We start from the raw sequence: 25,870 nt of genomic DNA on the forward strand, positions 1-25,870 counted from the left end.
TAATCCTGTGACAGGCATACTTTTCAGTGACGAATGTGGAGCCCAGGGAAAAATCAGTAGTCCTTCTTGAGGTCCCATGGCCACTAAGTGCCAGAACTGGGGTTTGAACCTCAGGTGCTTTCTTCAGAGCTCATGTGTCTGAGCTTCTTCCAACGGTGTGCTGGAAAGGCTCATGGGGGCTGGTGAGAGCTTTGATGGCCTTCATAATGGGAGAGTGAAACAGGCCTGCGTGGGACTATTTACACCATAGAAATTGGCAAATGCTGCATATCAGGGTCCAGCCCCAGTTGGTAGTTAAACATTTATCAGCATACCCCTGATTGCGTCTATCAAATGGCCAGATGCCCCGGCTTTCATCTGGTTGGCCCCCATCTCTTTGGAAGAGGAATTTAGGGGGCCTCCGAAGAGGATCACATTTTTTTTAAAAAAGATTTTATTTATTTATTTGATGGAGAGAGACACAGGGAGAGAGGGAATATAAGCAGGGGGAGTAGGAGAGGGAGAAGCAGGCTTCCTGCCAAGCAGGGAGCCCAATGTGGGGCTTGATCCCACCACCCTGGGATCATGATCAGAGCCGAAGGCAGACGTTTAACGACTGAGCCGCCAAGGTGCTGTGGGTCACATTTTGAAAACACTTTGCTTACATCTTATTTCAGAGGAACAAGTTTGCCTTCCCAGCCCTCTAGCCCTCCCAGTCAGCTCAGAGCATTTTAGCACGACCCTTGAGAGGCTGATTTTTGATATAATCCGGCTTAAAGATTTTCCCCAGCCATTCTCACTTGCATGATACATCGGAAAGAAGGGGAAAAAAAAAGTCACAGGATCTCTAGGTCACTTATACCCTGCTCCTTTGAAGCTGGCTATTTCTGAACAAAAGTTGCTATTATTATGTTAATTTAATCTTAGGAAACTGAAGATTATTCCCAAACTGGTCGAACCACTCCCAGAAAGTTTTTGAATTTCTTCCCAAAATTTTTAGTTTCTTCCCAAAGCCATCCAACCTTTTATATTCTAGAATATTTGTAAACACATTAAAAGAAACATAATGATTTAGAAACAGCCAGGTGGTGACTGCCCGACAATGTAAAGCCAATGGCCCCACAGCCCTGTAAGAAAATAAATGTGTGGAGCAGAGTTTGCTGTGTGGGAATATGTTAGCTTTAGGACATAACAAAACTGCAAGAATGGCAAGTGGCTGAAGTTCATTACCATCTGCCCCTGCAGGAAGGAAGCCAAAGCATTTTCAAGTACCAATCAATTGTTTCTGTTTTTTTCATTGAAGCAAGAGGGACTCTGGGGAAAGAGTGAAGTGACAGATATTTAAGGACAATTTGATTTGTGTTTGTCTCCCCACAGCCCTGAGAACAATGCCTTCACAGAGCACAATTCCGAGAATATTTACTGATAGAACCAGTGTCAGGAAGTTTAAATGGACTGTGATGAATGGATACCTTATTGACATTCAGAAAACCGTGTCTTCCGCCCTGAGAACCGGTCTGTCAGGGCCAGTCATGGCTAGAAACAAAACCATTTCAGACAGAAAAGCAAACTGGACATCCTTAATTTGTCTCTCTGACATTCTTGCTACTTCTACGTGAGAACAAACCATGGAGGCTAACATGGTCATTGCCTGCCACAGAGGGTCTGAGGACGTCTCCTCATCGTGGGGTCGCCACAGCCCCGGATGCAGGGCCAGCTATCTGCTGCCGGGATGTGTACCTGAGGGCCATCCCCGGGGAGTCCCCTCTTTATTCTTGCCTGCCCAGGCTGGCTTTCATTGGCCTTCCCACGAATGCTGTCCTCAGACAAGCATGGGAGATGTAGGCACTAGAGGAGATGAGGGTATAGACCAGCTCTCCCCAGTGACATGAGAAAGGCCCATTCAGCATACAGGGCAAGTGACCAGAGCAGTCTGTTTTTCTTTTTGGCAGAAAGTCTTGATTTGTAAGAGGTGATGGCTACAGGCTGACAGCCATCACTGTGTGGCCTTGGGGGAAACGATGGCCCTCCTCACACTCCTACGGAAGAAGACCTAACATGGTAAGTGGGTTTAAGGACATGCTCTACAGATCAGAGGTTCTCAAACTTCGGTGGGTATCAGAATCACCTGGAGGGGTAATCAAGTACACAGATGCCCAACTCTTAGTAGGACAGGGAGCTTTCTGTCTTTACAAAGCCCTTCCATGGATCCAGATCCCCACCAACATTTGAGAATCACTAGTGTAAAACAACAGAGAGAAGAAGGGAACCAAGAGTTCTTGTGTTTGAGCAGCTTCATCTAGTTGGGGAGGAAACTAAAGGAGAGAGGGAAAAGTGAAACACAAAAGTGAAAAAATACCAAGGAATCTGCAAATCACTATGATTGATGAGTTGGTTGTTGTGGGTGTCCACAGAAGGGACACCCCAACCCAGACCCAAAAGAGATGCTGTCTGTATAGAGGTAGAAACAAGATGGGGGCAAGACCCAGCTACTGGGCAGAATATGGCAGTCCAGAGAGCTACAAAGTGTGCATATAACTGGGGGCAGAAACATCAAAAGGTCAGGTCGATTTTGAGGGTTCCGAAGTCAGTCTTTAAGAATCCCTGATACTTTTCCTCACTCTTTGAGGATGCACTTTTTGAGCATGAGGTGCTAGACCCTGGTATAATGAGATGAACAGGGAACAGGGCCCCGCTGTATAGCCACTCAGTACCTAGTACAGGAAAGAGAGCAGAAAATTATGCTGCAATTGTCCCTACCCTGTAAGAAAAGGATTTTCTGAAGGCCTGTGAGAGGAGCAACCATTGTGCTTGGGGGAGTCTGAGAACTCTTCCTGGTTTGTGTAAAAAAAAAAAGCTGGTCTTAAAGAACATCAGCTGGGGGAACAGCATGTCCTAAGGTACAAAGATGGCAAGAGCTTGGTGTGTTCAAGGGAAGGTGGATCTTCAGGGCAGTGACAGGCCTCTCACACCATGCTACAGTTCACATGTCTTTTGGGCATAAGGAAGTCAATACAGACTTTTGATTTGGAAAACTGCAAAGGTCGTTCTTTAAATGATGATAACTCTGGAGGTAATGATAAGAGAAGACTCAAGAGGAAGAGGGGAACACAGCTATTCCTTTGAAATAGTCTGGGTGAGAGATGATGAGATTCAAACCTCCAGCACAGCAGGCAGAGACAAAGGGCACTTCTGATGCACATTTCCGAGTTTGTTTGTTTGTTTGTTGGTTTTGTATTTTAAGATTTTACTTATTTATTTGACACAGAGAGACACAGTGAGAGAAGGAACACAAGCAGGGGGAGTGGGAGAGACAGAAGCAGGCTTCCTGCTGAGAAGGGAGCCCGATGCAGGGGTTGATCCCAGAACCCTGAGATCGTGACCTGAACCAAAGTCAGATGCCTAATGACTGAGCCACCCAGGCACCCCTACATTTCTGAGTTCTCAGTTAGAGGACCCAATCATCAGTGGAGCACCATTAGAGCATGGACCTGTTGGAGGTTAGGACCCATCTGGAGGTTAGGACTAGAAGTATCTAAGGAGTCATCATCTTGGGCATGATGGCTGGACCAAAGGACTGTGAATGAGATGATCGTGAAGAACCAGTAGCACATGAAGGCCAAACCAAAGTAGAGATCTGGGAACATCCCTGACTTAAGGAGCGACTGAAAGACACATGAGAGGAGAATGGTTGAGGAGGACAGCAGGGTGGAACCCTGGTGCGGGTCCAGCCTCTTACAGAGCCCACGAATGGGCCCCAGTAAGGAATGGCCAGGGAAATGTCCTTCTCAGAGAATGTATTTACCTTTCTAATGGATCACACCCTTGTTTCACTTCTTCATAACTCAAACTCAAAGAAAGCCCAGCCAAGGGCTCAATGCTTAATCGAAATAAAACATCAGCAAATTTCATTTATTGAGTGCCAGGCTTTGTGCTAGAAAATTACTTATACTCTTACTGTCATCTAACCCACATCACCAGAACCAATATTATCATCAGGACTGCCAATTTGATGTATAGCCTCCCAGGGAGATCACCAGGATCAGATACCTTAAAATGTCCCAGCTTATACCTGCACTGCTTTGAGAGCAATGTCTACTGAAACTGTTTCCCTCTTTACTCTGAAATCCTGCAGTGCTCCTATAACATAGCTATTATAATACTCATAATGTGTATGCTATGTTCCGATTCATAATAAAAATAGTACAAGACATAAAAATATGTTCCTTAAAAAGTGCCAGACAATGCTGTCACCATCTGCTTTGCGCTCTATTGTTTTGGTCTTCTGAAATAAGTGGTGAATTCGGAGGGTAAGAAGTCATGTCCTCCCCTTCGTCTGTGTCCTCTATGCTGGTGGACTGTAGGCACTTAATTCATGTTTGCTAACTGCAAACTGAGAGTAAAACTGACATCACTTTTAGGGGCAGCAAGGAATAAGTGTACCACAAGTTTTGGTTCTTCCTTCTGAGAAGTTGGTGGGATGCATAAAGAACAGGGTTTTTGGTGAATGTGAAATGGCCTCTGGGGGCACCTGGGGGGCTCAGTCAGTTAAGCTTCTGCCTTCAGCTCAGGTCATGATCTCAGGGTCCTGGGAACAAGAGGCCCATGCCAGCCTCCCTGCTCAACAGGGAGTCTGCCTCTCTCTCCCCCCTGCTCATGCTATCTCTCTCTCTCAAATAAATAAATAAAATCTTTAAAAAAGGTGGCATCTAGGATAACAATGGGGCATCAATCAGAAGACTTTCAAATCTACCTACTCACCCACCTGACCTACACACCTGCCTACAGCCTATAATCTCAGTTATCCTGTAGACTGACCTGCACCCATTGAGGGAGCTGCTTTCACTCAGCTCGAGAACCCCTCCGATGGGTACGCACCCCTCCTTCTCCCATGATCCACCCTAATCACTTGATGTTGACAGGACCCAGCTGGGCAGACCACCTGGCGGCTCATCTGTGCCTTGCTTTGAAATCCCATTTTAACATGGGCGGCAACAATGGAACCAGTAACTGGGTGCGAGCCATCCTAGTTGGCAACATTGGCTGGAAGGTCCTTGTCTCTGCAGGACAGATGGTGGCCTTCAGCATGAACGGCAGAGTCGTGTGGCATCCTGGGGCATTTATAGAAATTCTGGTTGGGACCACCAGAAACAGAATGATGACAGCATGTCAAGGAGAGCCATGGGTAATCATTTTAGAACAAAAAACATGTGGGAGAGGTGTCTGGGAGGGTGAGTGTCCCTTGGAAACAGACCCTGTTAAGTCACCAGTCCAGCGCCTCTGGGGAGGGCAGCTTTTGTATGAAAGCAAGAAGAGTACCTTGTCTCTGAGAGAAAAGAATGAGAAAATGTGAGAAAGAGCTGTATTGAACTGGGATGTAGCCGGAAGGAGAAATGGCCACAGCTGGGACTTCCCTGCTTCTGCCATTGTTTGGGTGAACCTTTCTCTCTGTTGACTGCCATGCCATCGGGTATTGGTGGGAGGGGAGGGAGGGGAAGTACATGGAGAATCGAGGTGCATGAAACCAAGAACATAGTCTTTGAGGGCAAAAGTACAATGATCCCTGGGTGTTGGCCACAAAGAGGAAGTTAACCTTTAGTGGCCCAAGGCACCTGGGATTTCCCTTCAGAGGCTACCTGACTCTCAAAGACCTGACCTCATGATACATTTATGGGGACCCCCTTGCGCTGCTGTGCCTGGGGTCTGCCCTCCCCAGAGCACTGCAGGTGGACTGAGGGAGGAAGAGGATAATTACAGAGGTTCTGTGAGGTGATTCAGAGCCACTGCCGGAGCTGCCCTTCTTCGTCCTCTGGGCCAGGGAGGTGCCGAAGCGGAGGGTCTCATAGACAGGGTCCACCTTATTGCCACAGGCTGCAATGGAAAAGAAAGGTCGTCTGAGTGACGGGTTTCCTCCATTCACCATCAGGAGGGCAGCCAAGCATTTATCATACCTTATGGATCAACAGCACTTAAGAAGAAGGTTCTGTGCCAGCTCACTAGTAACCCCTGGGAAAAAAAGGAGCTGTGTGTGGTCAAGCTCATTGGGCAGATGGGCCCCCCACAATATGTGCCCATCGACCATGTCCTTCCGGTGCACTGACCACTTACACCCAGAACTCTCTGCTCCCAGATGCTTCCTGATTTATTGGTTTTCCTCTTTTGTTATCCAGCCTCAGGACTCCAATATCAAGCTTATTCCCAGACACCATCTTTATTTCCCCTAGTGTGAGGTTCTACTCACCAAGGTTCAAAGCCTTAAGCAAGACTTAAAGTTTGTTGTAGGAGGCAAGTGTTTTTGAAGGAATTTGACATTACCAGGTCTTGTGAATTTCTGTTTAAAAGCTTTCTAAGTTTAAAACTTGCCCCCCTCCAAAGGCAAAAATATGTAGAGATTCTCACAGACAGAGGGAAAGAAAAATAGAAATAAACTGAAAGATATTGTTAAAGAATAAACTGAAGCCAGAAATATCTATAAATATAAGACATTTTTTGGTCCTCATTAAAGAAAAACTGATATTCAGAGTTCCTTCCAAGCATTGGTCTATAATTTATGGTTTTTGCTTGTTTGTTTGTTTTTTTGCAACAATTAGAAAAAGCAGCTTTTGGTTTTCTTCACTTGTAGGGTCTGACAGGATGAGTAACTTGTCCAGACACACAGTTAGTGGGTCAGTGGGGAAGCTGGGCTCCGAGCCAGGTGTGTGGGATGCTAGGCTCTACGTTCTTCCCACTCTGCCAAGCTGCTGATGGCTGGAATAGCATATCAGCAGCCTTTGGGACTTGGGTGTTTTTCAAGCTTCATCGGGGATAGAATTTGCTCCTCCTTAAATATCCTCTCCAGCAAAGCAAACAATCATAGCGCAATCAGCCACCAGAGAGATGCACAAACATAGCCCTTTGGGTCTGCAGTCCCAAGAGAGAAGAGTAACAGCTATTAAGGCTGACACTGCTGCCCAAAACCAACTCAACTCATCAGCGTCCCAACTCACCGATGGGCATAACTTCTTTAATGCATCCAAACTGTTCATGAATGAGCAAGGGGGAGCTGTAGTATCGCCGAAACCCCTTTGGCTAGAGAAAGAATGAGAAAGAGAAAGGCTTAATGTCACAGAGGTGATGGAGAAAACCACACAAGAGCTCTGAGAATCATACCAGCTGATTTTTCCAGGGGGCACCCCTCTGTCACCCTTGAAGATGCTGACTTGTCCTTAAATTTATCCCTGGTTGGGGGATAGGGCGGGAGGTACAGGTGGCAATAAGCAAGTTACACTCCACCCAGAAAGCAAGCCCCAACCTGCCCTTCCTTTTCCTGCCTCTCCTCCTTCGGCAAACCTTAGCAGCCTCCCTTTTGTCTAGGCTCCCCATTATCTCCCACAATACAAATGGACTGGCATGCATTATTTCATAGCACTTCACGATTAAGGCTTATTAAAATAATAAAAGTCCTGGGCCAGGGGAAGCAGACCTCAGAGGAAAGCCCAAAGGATCTTGTTTATGTGGCACCCCAGAGTCATTTGTCTTGTGTTCTAGACTCTAGCATGCTTTTCTGATCTCTCATTCATAGTCTTTGCCTTGGTTTATGGGAATCACCATTGGAAGAGAAGGAGGGGAACAAGTGAGGCAGGGGTTTTAGAGAAGATGACACTGCCAATCAGAGAAAGGAGACGAAATCTCTAAGAACCCTGACTTACTATGTCCCAGTGCTGGAAGGGAAGTTTGTGGCCCAGCCCCTACTGGAATTCCCGAATCCTTGCCCTTGTTCCTGGCAAGCGGTATCCTCCTTTTCTGAACACTGCCATTTCTGAGGTGTGGGTGGGAGGAGCTCTCACCAACCAAGGAGGCAGGTCTTTGGTAACCTTATCTCTTTGTTAAGACTTGGTGTCTACTGATCCTAGGTCTTTTCCCTGGAGCCATAGGACAGGAGATAATTCCTCTTTTGTATGACAGGCCTTAAATTATTTTGAAGGCAGCTGTCACAGTCCAAGTGTCTCTAGGCTAGACATTTTTGAAGGCAGCTGTCACAGTCCAAGTGTCTCTAGGCTAGACATTCTTGGTCCCTTTGACAGCTCTTTGGCCATCCTAGTATCAATACCCTCAAAAATGCTCTGGGTTCCTTTTTTTCCATATGTTGCCGCAGTACTGAAGCCCATGCTCCCAAGATGCTAAGACCAGCCTAGAATGGACCACGGCTATCTGATCTTCCTTGGCTCGGCTGCCATGATCTCTTAAAGTGGTACATTGAATTTTATTACTCGCTCCATTTTTAGGGTGGTGGTTAATCTCTCTCCCTCTCTTGATGTCCGCTGAGCCAATTTAACACTGAGGTGACCAGCCACCCTCATTTTTCTGGGAAGAGAGGGTTCCAGGGATGCCTCTCTTTCAACTTCAAAACATGGACAGTCCCAGGATGTGGGCCTTGCAGTGCTAACGCTAGAGAAGTTCCAGCCCGGGACAAGTCAGTCACCTTGTTAAGATGTCTTTTTTACATGGGAAACATTTGTCTTTCAGGATGATAAAGCTGCTCCTCTGCTTTGTCATTAGGCCAACAAGGAAGCCCGGTTGGTAGGCCAGGGACTTGGGGGTTGCCTCTCTATTGTCTGGCTATAAGGGTGGAGGAGCTCGGATAGGCAGGGGGGTCTGGGCTCACTCCTGGCACCGGCCCTTACCAGCTTGCCCATGCACCGCTGGGGTGCTAGGCCATCCATGCACTTGTGGTGGAGACTCATCTTACAGGCCTTGCAGCGCAGCCCATGCTTAGCGTTTGCTCCTGTCAGACATGCGTGAGCTTTGGTTAGGAGACAGCCTGCCTTCACCTGGTGGCTAGCAAGAAGTCCCTGACAGAGGGATTAATCCCCAGACCCAGGTAATTCTCCTTTTCTCACACACTGAAGCTGCGTGATGCTTTTGAAATGGACAGGATCTTTGGTAGATTCTTTGACCTTCTCCCACATCTAGTACCACTTCAGGTACCAGCTCTGGTTTCCTTCCACTCATTTCCTTTTCATGACTCCAGAAAATCTGTCTCCTCCATGTCACCGTTCACTCGTTTCAAGCTAGCAAATGCCACTTTCTTGCTCCTCACAGAGGCCACCTATTTCCGCTCCTCTGTAAGTGTTGCCAAGGAGTGCAAGTGCTGCAGTTTTGCCCATTTTTACCGGAGTTTCTGTCACAGAGTCTGAGCAGTTGGACAGATGCTCGGGAAAATGGCCAATAAAGGGGGAATGGCACAGTCTGTGTGAGAGACAAGCTGATGGTACTAAAGTGGGGATGGAGGACTGGGTCCAACACCACCTCCTGGCTGGTGGAAGAGGAGCAGGGTCAGTGAGGAGCAGGCCATGAGAGCACTGTTTCAGGGAGTCATCCAGCCTCCCGGGAGAGGGTGCTGTGACAGGTTGGGACGAAAGGAGACAGAAGAGAGAGGTCCCTTGGAGCCTATGCTGCAGAAGTGAGGCTCAAGGCAGCAGTGTTGGGGGACAAACACAAGGGAGGGCCCGGATCGCCTCAAAGGTATGGAGGGTGCTGGCCACCTGCATTCATGTTATGCAGAGCAGTTAGAGGGAGGTTAGGTGACGATGTCAGGGTGGGACATTTTGTCTCCACTAGGCCCAAGACAAGACGTGCAAGACAGAGCAAGTGAGCTGGTAGGTTCCTCACACACCCCCAAACATGGGCTGCCAAAATGGGAGTTTATAGCTCTTAGATGGCCAAGCACATGAAGCACATTAGAAAAGTGAGGAAAGGGGATACAGGAGAGGGTTTCCTTGTGGAACTGCTGAGGTCCTACTCCTTTCATCTTGCTCCTCCCACATAGCGACAAGGGTGGGACCGTCTCTACTCAGTCCTACTTAGAGAAGCTTCAAGGAGATTACTTTAAAAGCTTGGCTTATATCCCCTGGAGACTGTGGGACACACAGCTGTGGCTATACCCACATGAAGAATGCTGACCAAGAACACTGCTGGACAGGCAATGGGACTCCCAACATCTCATAGGCATTAATTCATACATATGCTGGGAGACATGAGGCCACAGATAGCCCCCGCTACAAACACAGCTGACTACAGAAGCAAAATGAGGATCATATGTGAAAACCACCCACCTCTCCGCCATCCAAACCACCATTGGCCCTTGTCCAGACTAATTCCTAACTGAACTAGTTTATCTGTGTTTGTCTTCCTCCAATGCATGCACAGGAAACAGAACAATCATTTAAACATGACTTGAGTCACTTCCCTCTCTTGTGTAAACAGCTTTCAGTAGGTTCTCCCTGCCTTTCTGGCATTATACAAAATGCTCAGCATGGTGGGGAGGCTTTGTATGATTTGGTGGGAGCCCATACTTGCTCCTATCTTTGGCCAACCCACTTGTTCGCTATGCTCTAGCCACCTGGCCTTCTGCGAGTTCCCTGAAGGCATGAGCTCTTTAATTCCTCAGGGTCTTTCAGACATGTAGCCCTAAATGTTTGGAATGTTGTCTACATCACTCCTCACCTGGCTGGTCGGTCCTCATGTTTTGGGTCTCTTGTCATTCCTCCCATCAAGCTTTCTTGGCCACATTTCTCTTTTCCTGTCTAAATATATTTTTTTCTTTAAAACTAATCTTTCTTGCAGTTTTCTGTTGTTTTTCACAGCATTTATCAAGAGTTTGTTTTTACATGTATTTCCTCCTGGACTGTGAACCCAATGAGGCTAAGGGCTATGTTTGTTCATCTGTCACTGTGTACCTAGCTCTGAGCACGATGTCCGATAATATGTGCTAAATACATTAACCAACAAATTTTCTCACAGTCACACAAGTACTCAAACAGGAGTGACCAACTGAGATAATTAAGTGGAGTTGATTCATTGATGGTGTAGAAGCAGCATTCCAGAGCTGAAAGAGGACTTGAAGATCAACTGTAGGCATGATTTTATTCTACAGATGAGAAGGCTGAGGTACCAGGTCGGGGTCCTGCCTAGTATCACTTTTCCTCCGCTTGACCCTAAAACTTCCTCCCTTTATTGGGAGTAAGGTACATGAAGATAAGAAAGGGGATAATTAGATTAAAAAAAAAAAAAAAGAGAGAGAGAGAGTACAAGAACCAGATATTCAGCTGGGAAAAGCCACGGGCAAACTCTTGTCTGGACAAAGATCCACAAACCCTTCAGGAGGTTTTACCTGAAAACTGCCCTCAAGAAGGTATCATTTAACATAAATTGTGTCTGCTCATACAACCACAGAAAGGCAAAGTGACATATAAACAAACCATAAATTACTGGGTATGTTTGCTTGTTCATAAATACTAATTGGAAAGGTTCTTTTCCTTTTTTTGAGAGTGGTTATTGCAATGCCTTTTAAACACTGGACTTTGAAAACAATCACTCATTTTTTTGTTTTCAAATTAGAGAATGCTATTTGTGCCCTATGAGAGAATGTAAGTAAAAGCTTCAAAGAAGAGTTATTTCATTGTGTGCTGGACTCTGAAATAGCACTTTTACGTATTAAGGTATATTTTCCTTCAGACCTGAACACTGTAATTTCAGTTTTCCTTGTCCGTTCTAATATGTTCCACTATTTGAATGAGTCAGATCACCAGCAATAATTTGGTTTTAGGTGTCCCCATTTCTACAGTGGAATAGCACGAGTGTGACTGAAGAGGAAAGCCTGTATTCTGTGGTTCAGAGAATAGCTCAAAGGGATAATTCACATCACTCAATGGTGTTAGTTTACTGTAGCAGGATATGGGAAAGCTACTGTCTGGTCCATTACTAGTGACCTCCATCACAAACGTATCACTGAATGTGACCCTTATGCCTCAGTGAGTGGGAAAAACATGGTTTTATATTCGAATCTGTCTCATGCTGGCCCCTTAAACTTATGAAAGCTACTAACATTCCCAGAGCCTCAGCTGTCTCCTCCTCAAATGGCAATGCTTCTAGGTCCTCCCAGGGTTGCTAACAGTAATAGTGTCAAAATACATGCAAAGGGGATTGCATGGATTTAAATACTTGGAAACATAAAGATGTCACTAGACTCTGAGTAAACATGGTGGACTGGCCACAATAGAGTCCCATTTATTCATACCAAAGCCCACTAAAATGTCAGTCAAATAATAAAAAGTGACATAACCCCCAAATAACAAGGTTACCAGGAAGAGTAGCAAGCATAGAAGAGAGTTCAGAAGATAGAAAGCAACTGGAGGAAGGGCAAGGAATTTCACAAAAAAAGGGGGAGACAGAGTTCCCAAGAGCAATTTGGAAATGGGGGGATCAGGGACCGTCGAAAATTGTGGAATTTCAAAATTCTGAGAGAAAAGACTTTCAAACCTAGAATTTTATACCCAGGCAAATTCGTAACAATTAAGTAGGCAGAACAGACACATATTCAGGGACTCCAAATATTTGCTTTCCATATACCATTTCTCAGAACTCTAATGAAAAATTTGCCTCAGAGAGATCAGGGAATAAGTCAAGGAAGAGGAAATTGTTGGATCCAGTGCACAACAGAGGAACCAACACAGAGGGAAGGTAAATGATAATTTACCTGAAGTAAGGCCATATCCTTGGGGGGAAAATGGAACTTAGAAGTTTATTGATGTTTTTCAGGTTTGGATGCTGTAATAGATATGGCATCGGATAGAAACATTTGAAAAAATTATAGATGCCTAAAAAGTCAAGAGAATTAAAAAGGTGATTTCTGCTTGAGGAAATATAAAAGCTGTGTAAGAATAGAAATGTAATCCTAATACAATATTTGAATCAGAAGCTAGCAATAGTCACAATAGTGTATACACAGACTATCAAGTTCACACAAAGTTGTGACAAAACTACTTGGGAAGATGAGAACAAAGGGAGAGCAAAGATTGTGCTGAATGTAACTCTTGTGGGAAGGTGAGAGTGAGGCATAGAACAAACAGGGGGTGCTGGAGGGGGGCAGCCAGAAGTCAATAAATATTTCATTAATCAACAAAGAGTAAGTACAGCATTTAGACATTTTGAAATAAATGCCAAAGAAACAATTGCAGAGGATGAAAGCAGCTACCTTTCAGAAGTGTCCTAGTTGTAGGATGAGAAAGTTTCCAATGAAGTATTTTCAGTACCATCTGTACTGTATTTAAACTACTTGTCCTACTGTGGCAAAAAGCAAATGGAAGTGAAGCTGCTGGAAGCTGGGTCCTATCAGCCCTTTGGATTGATATGGTTTGTGGTATCCAGGGAAAATAGGGAGCTGGCTCATCATGTAATGATCAGTTATTCCCTGGGGCTTGAACTTCTGGGATAAACTAAGATAGTTCTATGAATTATAGTGGAAAATTGTTAAGAATGTTATGATACTCAGATGGAGTTTGGAATGGATCAGTGCAAGCCAGGACAACAATGACTAACTTCCTGGCATTGGGCTCTTTTATGAGCATGGTTGGGTCTACATTATGGATAAGTAAGCTGTCCCTAGAGGAACAAAGTGTTGAAGCTCTTGTGAATAAAGGAGTCTCTATATAGATATTGGGAGAAATATAAAAAGGGTTTTCTCAATATGAATGGTTAATCAACAACACTGGATGGCAGGCTACTTTTTAAAAAAATAATAATATTAATTATATATATATCTATAAAAGAGTTGGCAAGAATCATTCTGATAACATTTGGCCATTTAAGCATTGCTTAACTCTTAGTCACATTTCATATTATATCTCTTAAAAATAAAACAGGATATACCAGGGGTTTACAATCAAGACCCCTTAATCAGGAAAGTAACATGGAGAATGAGGGTCCAATGCGGGGGGTCCACCCCCCTCATTCTATGCAAAGAGACAGATTTCTCCTTGTAGACCCAAATCCTGGATGCTTGTGTGACTACTAGATTCTAAACTACCTGCAGATCTGCATTGTATGAGCCCCCACCTGGCTGGGTCTAACTTTTCATATCCACGATCCAATGTGACTAATCCTGGTTTGCTGGGACTCAGAACTCCCCATGTCCTCGTGGTTGTACGATCCAGGCCAGATACTGCCTGCCTGACCTAGGAAGTGAACTGAAAGCTGATTCTGGGAACCACCGTCTCTGTCTCTGCTATTGGTCTGCAGATGTTGAAAACTATCTGCACTGGAATCCTATGAGCCGTACCCCTTGACTTATGTCATTTTCCTTGTGGACACCTCGCAGCTAACAGCTTACATGGGCCTCTGAGTCCTCCTTCTGGCATGAGCTCCCATGACACCTCTCAGGTGACCTACAACAGTGTCTGTGAGTGCTCTGTTGTCCTGAGAGAGAAGCTTCAGATTTCCATCCTTGCTTTCATCTCATACCTATAACTCAGAAAGGCCAGTCCCTCCATACCTAAACCTGCCTGACTGTAGGAGTGCATAGGCCTAACTTCAGCCATGGTTCCCTGGAATTAAAAGTGATACATGCAGGACATGGTAAGTGTTTCTGTGACTTTCACACGTTACTTCTTTCTGATGTCAAGTCATCATATGGAGATGATCTTTAAGACTGTGAGGCCACGTGAAACCAGCTAAGCCAAACAGAGTCACTGGGCAGGATCCTTTCTCATCTCCTATGGACAGAGGGTGACTTGAGAGAAAAACAAATGAACGGAGGAAAAAATCAGCATAATTAAGATGGAAGGAGTTCGGCGGTCAACACACACACACGCACACACACACTTGCATGTGCACACCCACACACACTTGCACACACATATTTGAGATCGAAGAACATTGTACTAAAAGTCATAAATGAATTCTCACCCTGATCCTTCTGGAAAGAAAGGCAGTAGGAAGGAACTAAAAATTATTGTGCTCTTGTGCACTCTTAGGCAGTTTCCTGTATGTTTCTTCATTTTATTAATACTTGTTACCTGTTGTATGCAAGGCATCATTTTAATTGAAGAAGGCGGGGGTAATCAATAATTTCAATGGCAAAGAATGGACTAACGTTGAGTTGGGTTGAATATGTGATTCACTAGCTGTGAACTCAATACTGTGATTTTCCCCCTGTTTTTATCCACACAGTCCTGTGAGGTAGGGATTTTTATTCTCTCGTTTTTATTTTTTTTTAAGAGATTTTCTTTATTTATTTGACAGACAGAGATCACAAGTAGGCAGAGAGAGAGAGAGGAAGGGAAGCAGGCTACCTGCCAAGCAGAGAGCCTGATGCAGGGCTCGATCCCAGGGCGCTGGGATCATGACCCGAGCCGAAGGCAGAGGCTTTAACCCACTGAGCCACCCAGGTGCCAACAGCTTCATTTTCATTTGCTTTTTTTAAAATTTATTTTTTTTAATTTATTTATTTTCAGCATAAGAGTATTCATTGTTTTTGCTTTTTGCCACAGTAGGACACGAGAGTAGTTTAAATACAGTACAGATGGTACTATCTCTGAAGCTCAGGGATACATAGCAAGTGGGGACAGAGACAGGATGAGGGTCCCGGTCTATACAACTTGGAAGCTTGGCTCTCTTCCCTAATCCCCACTGCCTCCTGCCAGACATCCACACATCAGCAGATCTCTACCCTGGCCTGGTCTGCATTTTTCCTATTGAAGCTGAAAGGGAAAAATTCCAAAGGCATTCATGGTCCTCCAAGCTCTGTTTATGATAATTGTAGAATAAAAATACAAATATGTTACCACAGCCATTGAAGATAGGGTTGGAAGGTTGGAGGAGAAGGGTCAGGAGTTTCTAGATACCAAAGTTTTCCCTGAGGAGATTCTGGGTCAGCATTGGTTCCTGTCCCAACATCCTCTTCCGATCACATTTGCGATTGGTGACAGGTAGGCTCTCATAGTGGACAGAGGTGAACAGGAATTTTTTGCATGAGCTGGCCACTGCAGAGATACAGATCCATGTAACAGATATGTAGAAGGGATTACAGGCTCCACTGCTCTGCAGCTCAGCGCAGGCTCTTGAATTCACACAGAAGGAACGTGTGGGCAATACGGAGTATTTCCCATTGCAGATATTGCCAAGCCCACTAAGCTGGTGATGACTCATGCGATCAATAACACATTAGGAATCAAGGCTGCAAATGCATTAGCCAATATCAGAGTACCCTGATGTTTCTAGTTTTCCTATGCACTTATCTGGGGACTTGTTTCTGTTTCGAAAATGACACTGATGTCATAAATGTTCTCATCCTGGTTGATTCTTTTTAAAAAGGAGGAGTGGAGGCAAGGTGGAGAAATACAAACGTAAGAAGACAAAAGTACCAAAGCAGGACAGTTGTTCTACAACTGATTATGACTTCCATGCATAAATTGTCTTCTATTTTTATGTTTGATCTGGATATGTGCGTATATATATGCACACGTAATAAATGTACTATGGCGAGGTAGAAGAAGCTGGATTTAAGGTATCAAAAAACTTAGATCTTAGTCTTTAGGTCTGAGACCTTGGACGGGCACCAGTCCTCGGACCTCAGTCTCTCCATCTGAGAAAGTGTGTCACTAGCACCAAGTGGAAAAACCAAGAGCCTTCTTTTTAAGAAGCACAACTCAACATGCAAAAGTAAATGGTCACAGGGCTAAATGTGCGTTACCTGCTGCTCTAAATGACAATTTTCCCTGAGGTCATGATTTCCAGATTCCTTAAGGCTGAGCTGGATATTCCAAACTCAGGATTTGATGAGGCATGACTCTGCTACAGCACCAACTACATTCTCCTGTCCTGTGTGTACTACACCCAAATCTCCACACTCAGTTTAGAAATTAACCAAGTGACCCTTGCTCTGTAAAGGTTTACCTCAAATACCCTTGAAACAGGATTATGGCATCAAATACTAAAGAAATGTATTATTTATAGAAGAATTCATTCCAGTGATCTTTTATAAATAAGATTCATACTTATTTATTAACTATGTTACTGATTTATTTAACTAATAAACATCTAAATACAATAATATATAATGACTTCTTTTAATGTATTAACTCAATAAGATAACTGTTTAAGGACTTCTAACACCTGATGAAGACCAAGCTGATGGAAGTTTTAGCAGCCGTGGCCAACGGGAGAGAATTAGAACTAATGGTTAAAGCCCAGGTGGACTGTCAGCTGCATGACACTGATCCCTCAGCTTTCTGGGAGAAGGTCTGCAGTGCAAAACTGGGCCTTCATCTGGAGCATCTCTGCATTAAAGGGCCACATATATCCTGTAGGATCTGTATAAAAGGGCTATACTGGAAGAGGTTTGAGATTGAGGAGAGAATACTAAAACAAACCAATAAACAAACAAACATCCCCCAAGCAAAGCAAGACAAAAAGAATGGGTAGACACTTTCATCCACACTCTAGAAAGATGGGCCACTGAGATGTTAAGCTTCACATTTCAGATTTGACTAGGATTTGGGAAGCCCTGGCAGGGATTGTGGAGAAAATCTGTCAGAATTGAGAATGTCAGTTCCATTGACATGGGTGTGGTCCTCCCTTGACTTATCTGCCACTTCGCAGGGGAGAAAAAAAGCAGCTGAGTGCCGGGGAGGACCATGCTGCTTAGCCTCCTCTGGAGTTTACCCTTACAGGACAAAATTACTCTTCTGGCCTTACTCTCTGTTAAGAATCTCGCCCATGCTGAGCATGCCACCAATGACATTTTTACGACATCCACCACAGCATTGGAAATGCTTTCCTGTCATCTAGTGTAGTCTTTTAAAATTGTAGCTTACAAGCTAATCAAGTGAAGGCATAATTACCAGGAGAAAGGCAGATAACTTCCAATTCCTTCTTTGAAAAACACTTTATATTTCAAGAATCTGGAGATTCTAGTAGCAAAATGGAGCATTTCTCTGGAAGAAAACTTGTCCACCAAGAAAAACTTGGTCATAAAGGAGTTTTGTTGTTGTTTTTTGTTTTTGTTTTTGTTTTTTCTTCCTGAGGAATTAGACTAGGAGCCTGAAAAGTATCTCTGTAAAGGGCAAGAGAGTACATTTTTAAAAATTGTGTTATGTTAGTCACCATACAGTACATCATTAGTTTTTGATGTAGTGTTGCATGATTCACTGTTTGCATATAACACATATTTTAGACTTTGCAAGTCTTACAGTTTCTATTGCATTTATTCACTGTTGTAGCATGAAGTAGACACAAATAATAAGTAATCAAATGAGCATGGCTATGTCTCCATAAAACTCTATCTAGACACACTGAAACTAAAATTCATATAATTTTCATGTGTTATGAAATATTCTTCTCTAGATTTTCTTTTAACAATTAAAAAATAAAAACCTTTTCTATTCCTGGCTCGAAATAGGGCATGGGCTAAATTTGGCCAGTGGGCCATACACAGCTTTTTCTTTTTCCCAGTATTTTTTAAATTGAGGTATAATTCACATAACATGAAATTGACCACCGTGGAGTGAAGAATTCAGTGGCATTTTGTACATTTGTAATATTGTGTGACAACCACCTCTATCTAATTCTGAAACATTTTCATCACCCCCAAAGGAAATCCCATATCCATTAAGCAATTATGTCCCACTCTTTCCTTCTCCAGCTTCTAGAAATCTTCAAACTGCTTTGTGTCTTTATGGATTTGCCTATTCTTGCTATTTCATATAAATAGCTCATCAATCTGTGACCTTTGTATCTGGGTTCTTTCATATAGTTTGGTTCTGAGGTTTACCCACATGTATCAGTATCTCATTCCTTTTTATGGCTGAATATTCCATTACATGCAGTCTAGTTTATTATTAGAAATAGCCATTAATCTAATTACTCATAGAAATAGATTTCTCATTCTGATTTAAGCTCTTAGTGAAGGTGGGATAGAAGGATATGATATTCTATAATATAATAAAGGATGTACATCTGAAATGAGTCTGTCTGACACTTAATGAGGAAACATTAGAAACTCTCTCTCACCAGTAAACGGCTCTCTGTGTTACCAGACACCAACATCTAGCTAAATCCAGTAGTTGGATTTCATCCCATAACTGATCTACCGATAGCAGGATTCAATAAGGTTGATCATTCTCTAACATTTTCTTTCTTGGGTTATAAGATGGTGTATCTTCTTGGCTTATCTCTACCACACTAGGCACTTTTTCCTGGTCTCTTGTTGGTTCTTCCCCTTTTACTCAACTTTTTAAGATTTTAAGGTTTACCTAGGCCAAGTCCTTGGTCCTCTTTCCTTTTCTGTCTGTACCTACTCCCTTGGTCATATCACCCCACGCTATCCCTTCACATACTATTTACATGCTTACAACTCCATACTTTTATCTTCTACCTAGAAAAGGCCCTCAAATTCCAAATCTACTCACACACCTGACTTCTTGATATTTTTCTACTTGGCTGCCAGATAAACATTTCAAACTTCAACATGTCTCAAACTGAATTAGCGATTTTTTCCCTTCAGCACCTACCCCAGAACCTATTCGATCTGCAGTTTTCCCATTTCTCTTGATGGCAACTCCATTTTTCCAGTTACTCGGGCCAGAAACCTTGTTGGAAAAATCCCTGTATGCTAATTTCCTCATGCAGCCCACATGCAGAAAATCCTGCTGGGCATTTCCTTCAAAATATATCAAGAGTCCAGACTCTTCTCAGTTCTTCCCACTGTTCCCTGACTTCTGACCTGTGCTGCTATGACAGCCTCCTGACCGTCCTTTCTGCTTCAATCCATGTCCCATTCCTCCAAAGTCTTGCTATTCTTCCCACAGAAGCTAAAGCCACCTTTTGCAAATACCATTCAAGTTCTATAATTACTTTACAGTCGAAAGTCCTCACAATGGTCTACAGAGTTACACAAGAGATCTGCCCTCCTTTCTTCTGCCCATCCTTCACTGTTCCACTACACACTAGCTACTGGGCTGTTACTGATCATACCAGACATACTCCTGCCTTAGGCTTTAGCTCTAGTTGTTCCTTTCACTTGAAATGCCCTTTCCCTAGAGTTCTCCCACCTTTCACAAGTCTTGCTCAAGTCTTATCCTAACAAGCTTACACTGACCACTTCCTGTGATACTGTACTCCGTCCCTTGCCTCTGAACTCCCGATCCTCCTCACCTTGCTTTACATTGTTCTTTCTTCCACATAACTTAGAACATTAGAAAACTCATCCGTTCATCTATCCATCTATCCATCCACCCACCCATGCATCCATCCCCCCACATCCATCCATTCACCCATCCATCCATCTAACCATCCATCCGTCCGTCTCCATGACGAATATGTCAACCTTACAAGGGCCAGTATCTTTTCCAGGTTTATTCATTGTTACATCCCAAGTGCTTAGAACAAAACCTGGAAGAGAGGAGATACTCCACAAATATTTGTTGAATGAATTCTTTTTACGTTTGAAAGAAGACAAAGATGCCTGCGGTCATGAATACTCAACATATTAAATAAGGAAAGAAAAAAATATGTGTTGAAGAGATGCCAATTTTCTCCAAATAGTTTTGCAAATTCACCAGAATTCCAGCTGAGGTCTCACTGGGATTTGGATGGGGGATTTCCTAAAGTGATTCTAAAATTAATCTTGAAGAATAAATGCTTGAGAATAGCAAAACATTTTTGAAAAAGAATCTATGATAACCCACAATAATAATTAAGCCAGAGAGATATTGGTGCTGAACAAACAAACAAACAAACAAAATAACCAATAAAAAGAACTGAAAACCAAGAAATATACTTAGATATCTTTAAAAATTTAATGGTTGATAAAAGTGATTTTTGAATCAGCACTGAAAAGTAGGATTATTCAACAAATTTTGGTGAGTAATCTGGTAAATTATTTGGGAAAAAAGACCAGACATTTAATTCATAACAAATTCTGAAAAAAGTTTGGGTGGGTTAAGGAATTTACAAAGAAGTTGAAACTATTAGGGATGCCTGGGTGGCTCAGTCAGTTAGGCAACCAACTCTTCATTTTATTAAAAAAAGATTTATTTATTTATTTGACAGATTTGAGAGGGAACACAAACAGAGGGAGTAAGAGAGGGAGAAGCAGGCTTCCCGCTGAGCAGGGAGCCAGGTGTGGGGTTCGATCCCGGGATCCTGGGATCATGACCTGAGCTGAAGGCAGACACTTCACGACTGAGCCACCCAGGCACCCCCCCCCCCCCCAAATCTTAATTTTTGGCTCAGGTCATTGGTCTTGAGATTGAGCCTGCTCTATTGGGCTCCATGCTCAGTGGGGAGTCTGCCTCAGATTCCTCTCTCCCAGGCCTTTTGCCCCTCCCCCTGCTCTTACTCTTGTTCTCTAAAATCAATCAATCAATCAATCAAACCTTAAAAAGTTGAAACTATTAAATTAATTGAAGAAAATATAAATTTTAGCTTATTTATTCTTGAATAGAGAAGCTCATTTTAAGTATGATTTTATGAGCGAAAACAATATATAAAAGATTGATAAATCTGATTACATTAAAATATAGTCAGTAATTTTAAAAAAGGCAGATAAATTGGGGAAATTATGTGCCTTATAAAATTTAGGATGTTATACTGTATTATATGGGGTTGATGAACATTTCTTACCAATTACAAGGGAAAGATAAATAAACTACAATGTGCATTGTGCAAGGACATAAACTTACAGCTTATGAAAGAAACAGAATTAAAAGTTAAACATTTATTAAGTGGCAGACTTAGTTAGTAATCAAAGAACTGGAAATAAAAATAGCAAGATATCCATTTTTCCTTCATCAAATGTGCAAAGATTTAAAAAATGGAAAAGAAAACCATTAGTGTTTGAATGTGGGATGATTGGCACTCCCACACACTATTGCTAGGAGGGCAAATGGTAGCCCTTAATTTGGGGGCTTAATTTGTTAATTTGGGAACATGCACCAGTTAATTTGGGAACATGTACCAAAAGAGATGCATAATTCTTTGCTACAGCAATTTTAATTTCAGAATTGGCCTTAAAAAATAACTAAGTATGTCTACAAAGATTTAACTACAAAGATGCTTGCCATTGCTTTGTGAATATTACAAACCAGGAAATAACTGAAATATCACAGAATAAGGTATTAGTTAATAAAAGCTTGAAAACCCATAACCAAAATACCTTTTGGCTACTGAGGCAATCTTTTATTTAATAATGATTGACATGATACTCACAGTATAATGGTAAAGTGTCAAAACACGGGTGATACTCCACAATGTTCAGAAAACCCTCTCTTAAATTAACATCACATAGATGTCAAAAAGTCTGGCAGGGCATACCCAAGACATTAATAGTATTTCTATCTGGATGGTGGAATTACAAATGCTTTTTAGTTCTTATTTTTGTTTAATCTGTATTTTCTCATTTTCTCTATGGAGTACCTTTCCCTTTTATAATGAGAAATAAGATGCTACCTATTGTTGAAAGGAAGTGCAATTATTTTTGAAAAATTATAAAAGTAAGGTCACGTTGAGATGAGAGGGATCACCCTGATGGTATGGCTTTGGGAGTTCCCACTGTGGGGAATTTGTGGTTGGGGTCAGGAGGGAAAATAAGGTGAAAGCAACTCTCCTCCATCTGTACTCACCACGATCTTGGACTCCGGTAGAATGGAGAGTGTTGTCCTAGATGCCAAGTCCTGCCGGACCCACCAGGCCCTAGCTGCCCACTCGTCCCCATGTGGCTTGCCGGGCATACTAACATGCACAGCGGGCTTTGTTTTTCTTTCCTGGAACAACGTTCTTCTAGGTGGGGCCTTCCTCTGGGTTCCCCAGAGCACATTCTGTTGCAGACTTCATAAAGTCTTCCATCTCAATTATCTCTAGTTTGCAAGGGAAACGTGCCTGTCAACACCCACCGACCCCCAACCCCCCCCCCCCCCCCAATTTAGTGGATAGATTTCATTGCCTTTTAGATTCCAAAGTATTTTTTCCCCCCGCAAGGGACACCAAGTTGTGCACACACGGGCATGAGTGGGGGATGAGCAGAGGCACAGGGAGACAGAATCTTAAGCAAGCTCTCTGCTGAGTGCTGAGTCCCACTCTGGGTTTGATCTCAGGGCCCTGAGATCATGACCTGAACTGAAATCAAGAGGCAGACACTTAGCCAACTGAGCCACTCAGGGGCCCTTCAAAGTCTTTTTTTTCAAATCCAAGTTTTCTGAGCAGAGTTTCTCAGTCTCTACCCTAGTGGCCTTAGCAGCCTGATAATTCTTCACTGTACGTGGATGTGATGGGCTGTCCCATGCCCTGAAGCATGGTCAACAGCATCAGAACCCTCTATTTGCCTGAGGCTGGTTAGCACACTTTGTCCAGAATCATGACAATCAAAAACAATACCAGGTATTGTCAAATGTTCCTGGAGATAAGGCTGCTAGATAAAACACAGAAAGTCCAGTTAAATTTTATTTTAAGATAACAAATTATTTTTAAATATATGAATATTTCAAATATTGCATGGGATAACCGTGTCCCAAATATTGCCTGTGACACACTTACACGAAAAAATTATTCGTGGTTTTTCTGAAATTCAGATTTAATGGAGTGTCTTGTGTTTTTACCTGCGGAATCTTGAATTCCTACCTGCGAGGCAAAAATTGCCCCCAGGTTGAGAACCATGGTTGAAAGGCATCAGTTATTTTCATCCCTCTTTTATAGCGAGGAAAATGAAGCTTTGGGGGGTGGAAGTCCTCGGTTTGAGGTTAAAGTCCTTATGGAGACAAGGGTGGAGAGGAGATCTGAACCCAGTTATTGTGATTACAAGCTCCCTCTTCCTTCCTGCACACAGAGCTGCTTGTCTATTCTCCTGGGAGACTGAAAACTGGGAGGCCACAGGGATCAGGGCCCCTGAATACCTACCCTGTGCTCAGGACCACCATATGTTCTTGCCATATGTTCTCTGTCATACAACAATCCCTTGAACTTAGTTATTATTATTCCACACTTAATAGATGGAAAATTAAGGATCAGAGTTTAAGCAATTGACCCAAGTCTATTTAGTTGGTAAGTGGTAAGGTGGCAATTGTAAAGCAGGTCTTGGTCCATACTCAACATCGTACCTCTGGCTGGTGTCCTTTGCTTATTTATTTCTTCCCCTCAATCAACTAGGTCTGACTGAAATCTTTTAGCTGTATATTCTGGGTGCATCTGGGTACCAGGTTTGATCTGTCGCATTTGAAAATCAGGGATAAAAGGATGAACTGGTTCAGAAATCTTTTCTTTTCTTTTTATAAATTATTTTATTTATTTTGAGAGAGAGAGAGGGCACATGAGAGAGGGAGCATGAGCAGAGGGGAGAAGCAGAAGAAGACTCCCTGTTGAGCAGAGAGCCCTATGTGGGGCTTGATCCCAGAACCCTGGGACCATGACCTGAAACAAAGATAGATGCTTAACCGACTGAGCCACCCAAGTGCCTATCAGAACTCTTTTCAAATACTATTTCAGACAAAAACCAAGTAATGTAACCCCTAGTTTGATTTTTGGTATGGTGCCTCCCATGAGAGAAGTCTACCAAAAGAATAGAGAGGCGGTGGTAAACCTGGACACATCCATAGGCTTTATCATTAGTTTTTGAGAAATTAAGAGTTGACATTTTTTTTTTTTTAAAGAAAATATGGCACACTTTGGCTCTTGTACATACTCAATGGGGAGGTCTAACATAATATATTAAGTTTGGTAGGAAGTGGTAAACTCTTATTCATCCTTCAATGCCCACCTGAAAGGTCACATTCTCTACGGGACTTTCATTGACCTCTTTCTCCTCAGGTAGAACTACTGTTTTCTCAGTTGGATTTTCCTGGCACTTCTTATATGCATTGGTGCATGTATTTTCATGTATATGTGTATCAACAATTGCTTAGTAAGCTTTCCGTATTTATTATCTATGGAAAGAAAGATGAATATTTATGCAAGAGACAAAGTCAGAAATCTCATGAAAATTTAAAATGAGCTCTTCTCTTCTTTTCTGTACCTCACTTCTCTTTCCCAGGTACCTAAGGCAAGGCCTCCCACATAAATCTTCATGACTTGCTGAGTTAACAGTGTTACAGAATTAATCAACTAATTTTCATTTTCCTCTTTTAGGTGTCCCTACTCCCAACAAGGGAGTATTTCTTCTTAAAATTTTTTAATTTTTAAAAATATTTTATTTATTTGAGAATTAAATTAAATTAAAATTAATTAATTATGCACACAAGATAGAGAGAAGGAACAGGGTGGGGAAGACTCCCTGCTGAGCCAGGAGCCCATGCGGGGCTTGATCCCAGGACCCAGGGATCACAACCTGAGCCGAAGGCAGACGTTTAACTGACTGAGCCACCCAGGCACCCCAAAAGTGTCACAGAATTTAGTCAGAAAGATCCTCAGTGCCTTGTAACTTGAAGTGTGGCCCAGAGATCAGCGTGACTGACATTACCTAAGACCCTGGGAGGAATGCAGAATGCAAACCTACTAAATCAGGAAATGCCTTTCACCAAGACTTCAGGTGATGGGCATGCATATTCAATTTCTGCAAAGTCCTGCCTTTGAGATCCATAGCCTGAAGACGGCAAATACATAGTACAGGTACTGAAGAAGCACTTCATTTTGTATACATGGCAGACACCACTTATCAATCATACCAATTTTCTCATCGAGAAGGGTTAGAAGTTTCTCTCAACAATCACTGCCAATCCATTAGTATGGAAACCAATGTGCACCTCCCCCCCACCGCAACTGACCTAGCCAACTCTCTCGTTTTACAGGTAAAGAAACAGGCTTAGAGAATCAAAGTGATCTGACAAACATTACACTCTTCCTTCACAGCAGAGCTGTATTAATGAGTCGTGTCCAGCCCCCTGTTCTAATGTTCTTGTCGCACCATAGTGGGAAGTGAGGCAGACATAGCGCAATCCGGGACTTACAGTTCTTTCTCACCATCCCCAAAAGAGCCCTAGGTTACCTGTCACTGTCCTCACAATGTGGTGTACCAGAAAGAGCTAGCTTGACTTTTGGACCTAGAGAAAGACAGCTTAAACTGCTCCCAAACTTTAGATTAACACTC

General features: G+C 43.0%; 1 protein-coding gene across 1 annotated transcript in view; it reads right to left on the reverse strand.

Annotated features, from left to right (window-relative positions):
• Nucleotides 1-25,870, reverse strand: part of STAC (SH3 and cysteine rich domain) — a 143,912-nt gene that overhangs the window by 42,054 nt on the left and 75,988 nt on the right. Inside the window, exons 3-5 of the mRNA XM_059162150.1 lie at nucleotides 8,643-8,743; nucleotides 6,966-7,047; nucleotides 5,735-5,850 (exon numbers count right to left, since the gene is read on the reverse strand). Coding sequence (XP_059018133.1) covers nucleotides 5,735-5,850; nucleotides 6,966-7,047; nucleotides 8,643-8,743 — 299 coding nt within the window. The remainder of the gene's footprint in view (nucleotides 1-5,734; nucleotides 5,851-6,965; nucleotides 7,048-8,642; nucleotides 8,744-25,870) is intronic.

The sequence above is a fragment of the Mustela lutreola genome, chromosome 2 (genome assembly GCF_030435805.1).
Source record: "Mustela lutreola isolate mMusLut2 chromosome 2, mMusLut2.pri, whole genome shotgun sequence".
In the NCBI taxonomy this organism is placed as follows: domain Eukaryota; kingdom Metazoa; phylum Chordata; class Mammalia; order Carnivora; family Mustelidae; genus Mustela; species Mustela lutreola.